The 3105-nt window shown below is 37.8% G+C and overlaps 1 protein-coding gene across 1 annotated transcript in view; it reads left to right on the top strand.

Annotated features, from left to right (window-relative positions):
- Positions 1 to 1746: 1746 nt before the first annotated feature.
- si:dkey-27j5.5 (GTP-binding protein Rhes) overlaps positions 1747 to 3105 on the top strand; it is a 2785-nt gene continuing 1426 nt past the window's right edge. The window contains exon 1 of the mRNA XM_037763301.1: positions 1747 to 3042. Within this exon, the coding sequence (XP_037619229.1) occupies positions 2370 to 3042 (673 nt within the window). The 5' untranslated portion in view covers positions 1747 to 2369. The remainder of the gene's footprint in view (positions 3043 to 3105) is intronic.

Genomic DNA, 3105 nt, shown 5'->3' with positions numbered 1-3105 from the left:
GCCACGGAGCAGCGGAAGAGCCGAGCTGTGACGTCACTCACTCACTAATGCACTTAGATTAGAGTTACTCATAAATAAGATAGATAGATAGATAGATAGATAGATAGATAGATAGATAGATAGATAGATAGATAGATAGTTAGTTTATTGATCCCGACGGAAATTCAAGTTTCCAGCATCACAGTTCCATAGTGCAAAACATGTTAGTAAAATGGCAGTGAAAAAGTTAGTAGTGCAAATTACAAATTACAAAAAAATATACCAGATATAAAAATACAAGGAGATGAAGAAAACTGTTAAATCTGAATATAGTGCAGGGTAACAGCTGTGATACACGACTATTAAGAAAGTGAATATAATAATAATAAAAAAAATGGTAAAAAATGATATAATAACATAAATATGGATGATTCACAAAGACTGAGATGTACATGTGAAACATATCAATTAGCCAGTTGTCTGCGAAAGCCTGCTCTTATAATAATAGATAGATAATCTGTAGATATTTAATAGTTTTTTTTTTATGTGAACAGTTCATTTGGGATACTAATTTTGCTTTTGTTTTTCCACATGCTTTGTATATGGCAAGACTAGAAAATGTTTGTAAAATAGTGGAGTCTATTTGTAATTCCAAGTGGGATGCATGGACGAAATGTTTTGGCATGAAACCAAATAAAATAAATGAAATGAAAAAATATAAGTGAAAGTGTTTCTTCTGAGAAGAAGATCGAAATCGTATCACAAATATCTGACATTGAATGGCATAAGGCTTTGTCCCTTCAAATTCTGTATTTTATTTCTAACAAGACTAGAGAGGAGCATTGTCAAATTTTGTAAAATTTCTACAATTCTAATAGGCCTATATTGGTGTCAAGATTCACTGGCATGGATGAAAAAGAATTTACATTTTGCAATAGTGAACTTGAAAGCAGACACATTTTTTTATAGGCTAGTTGTACACATTCTTTTCAATTTTGGAAATTAAAGAAATATACGTTTTAAGGAACACTGATCACTTTATCAAAATCAGTCTTAAAGATATTATTGTTTATTTTGAAAGCAATATTAATTCATTGAATTTTATGATACATCTCATAATTCTGCTAGGTACATTTCATATGTACAAATCTAAATTTGCAAAGTCATCCCCCTGTTTAAGAGTTGTTTAATGGATAAAATCATTTTAATGCAGTCTCTGAAATATGTAAATAATAAGAAACGTTTATCTACCATAGCCCTACATCATATTAATCAATTATTTAGTGATCTGCCTAGTATAATTTTAAAATGCTGTCCATTTGCTCTCTCTATAGTATTTTGTTTTTCTTGACAACATGTGAAATCTAGGATTTCTGACTTTGTACAATTTATTTTCTTAATAAAGATTTAAAAAAAACCTCTCTAATTACTTTCAGATTTCCTTATTTTTTTCTTTCTTTCTTTCTTTCTTTATTGAGCAATAAAACAATATATAGAAAAAGAAAGGGAACAACAATAAGACAAAAAACAAGCACAAGATGTGAGCGTATAGGACTACTGTCTGAAAACAATTACAATAAATGTCTTGGATCAGTAGGCCTATATTTAGGTCCTCACATGCTACATTTGAGACAACAAAATCGAGCAGAAATTTTCTTCTTTTATGCTCTATAATATCAAAGCAAAGGTGTGCGAGTAGTGGGAATAAAACAAAACTGTAACACGTTTACAAAATATACTCTAAGCTAGTCGCAATAATAATAATGATAATATATTGCATATAATCATATTAGACGCTCACAAGTTATTGTAAGGCAGGCTTCTCGTTGCCTGAACTATAAAGTTACTTGTTACTGAATTAAACTACTGTAGGGCTGTGGGTAAAGCAAGAGCACGGGGAGAGCTTCGTCTGTGCAACAGGATCCACTTTAATGTCTCAACTCAAGCCTATAGGACAATTGAACACTGATAACCAAAAGATGGCACATCACTTCTTACTTCATATCACTCCGCCAATGTTAATCACAACTCACTTTACAAGCAAGTAAGGTGCGCCATATTATATAGATCCAGATCTAACTTAAGGAGCAGAATACCATATGCATACTGTATGAAAATAAATCTTTACAAAATAAATCTAATCTTACATTATCAAGGGGCTTCAGAAACATGCCAAAAGGTAAATTGGCCAAACCAAAATGTGTTATATTCTCAATTCTCAGAATAATGATGTTTTCTTCAACACACACACGATGTTCTCCTGAAGAACACAACATCCCTTGCTGTCAATCAGCATGACGCGGATGAACCATGGGGGGTGTTGAGGATGGCCCTATATATAAAGACAACTGACATCAGCCACCGCGCAGGAGACGAGCTTGATCAAGCCTATGAAACGTCAGATCACAGATTTCAGCCCACTTTGTTGCGTGGAGCCACGGGCCAAAAACCGCATTAAAGCGATGGAGAGAGGCAGCATCTCCACCTCCATCTCTGCTGAGCACCAGCTCAGCATCTCCACCACAGACGGTCCCCATGGTAACATGGATGCTCAGTGCGCCGGCTCCTCTTCCAAAATCCTGCTGGCTTACAAAAACGCGTCGCAGCACCTGAGTTCATCGGGATTTAAAGCGGGACTGGGGATCCTTAAAGTGGCCTCGTCTCAGTGGAAACAGGACAAGAAGACGCGCTCCTCGGGGACATCCGTGAGACAGCTGTCCACAGCCAACAGCAGCAGCACCCATCCCTGCAAGAGATCCCCGCTGGATCATCTGGCGGCTCTGGTTCTCCACGGTCAAACCCGGCATCAGATTGGGAGCGCACCGTCACCGACCAAGCCGCAGAACTGTAAGCGCATCGTGGTTCTCGGCGCGCCACGAGTCGGCAAGACCTCCATCCTGAGGAGATACCTCCGGGACGGATTTGTGGAGGAGTACAATCCCACATCCGAGGATTTCCTCAGGAAACTGTTTCGTATCAGCGGGGAGAGCTACCAGATTGACGTCCTGGACGCGTCCAGGGAGAGGGATTTCCCAGCCAAGCGACGGCTGTCTATTCTCACTGGAAAGTATTATTGGCTCAGTCATGATGTCTGTCCTGCAAAAACTTAGATAGATAGATAGACAG

Source organism: Sebastes umbrosus, chromosome 3 (assembly GCF_015220745.1).
Source record: "Sebastes umbrosus isolate fSebUmb1 chromosome 3, fSebUmb1.pri, whole genome shotgun sequence".
In the NCBI taxonomy this organism is placed as follows: domain Eukaryota; kingdom Metazoa; phylum Chordata; class Actinopteri; order Perciformes; family Sebastidae; genus Sebastes; species Sebastes umbrosus.
Note: the sequence above shows the minus strand (reverse complement) of the source record. Positions and strands in the feature narration are given on the sequence as shown.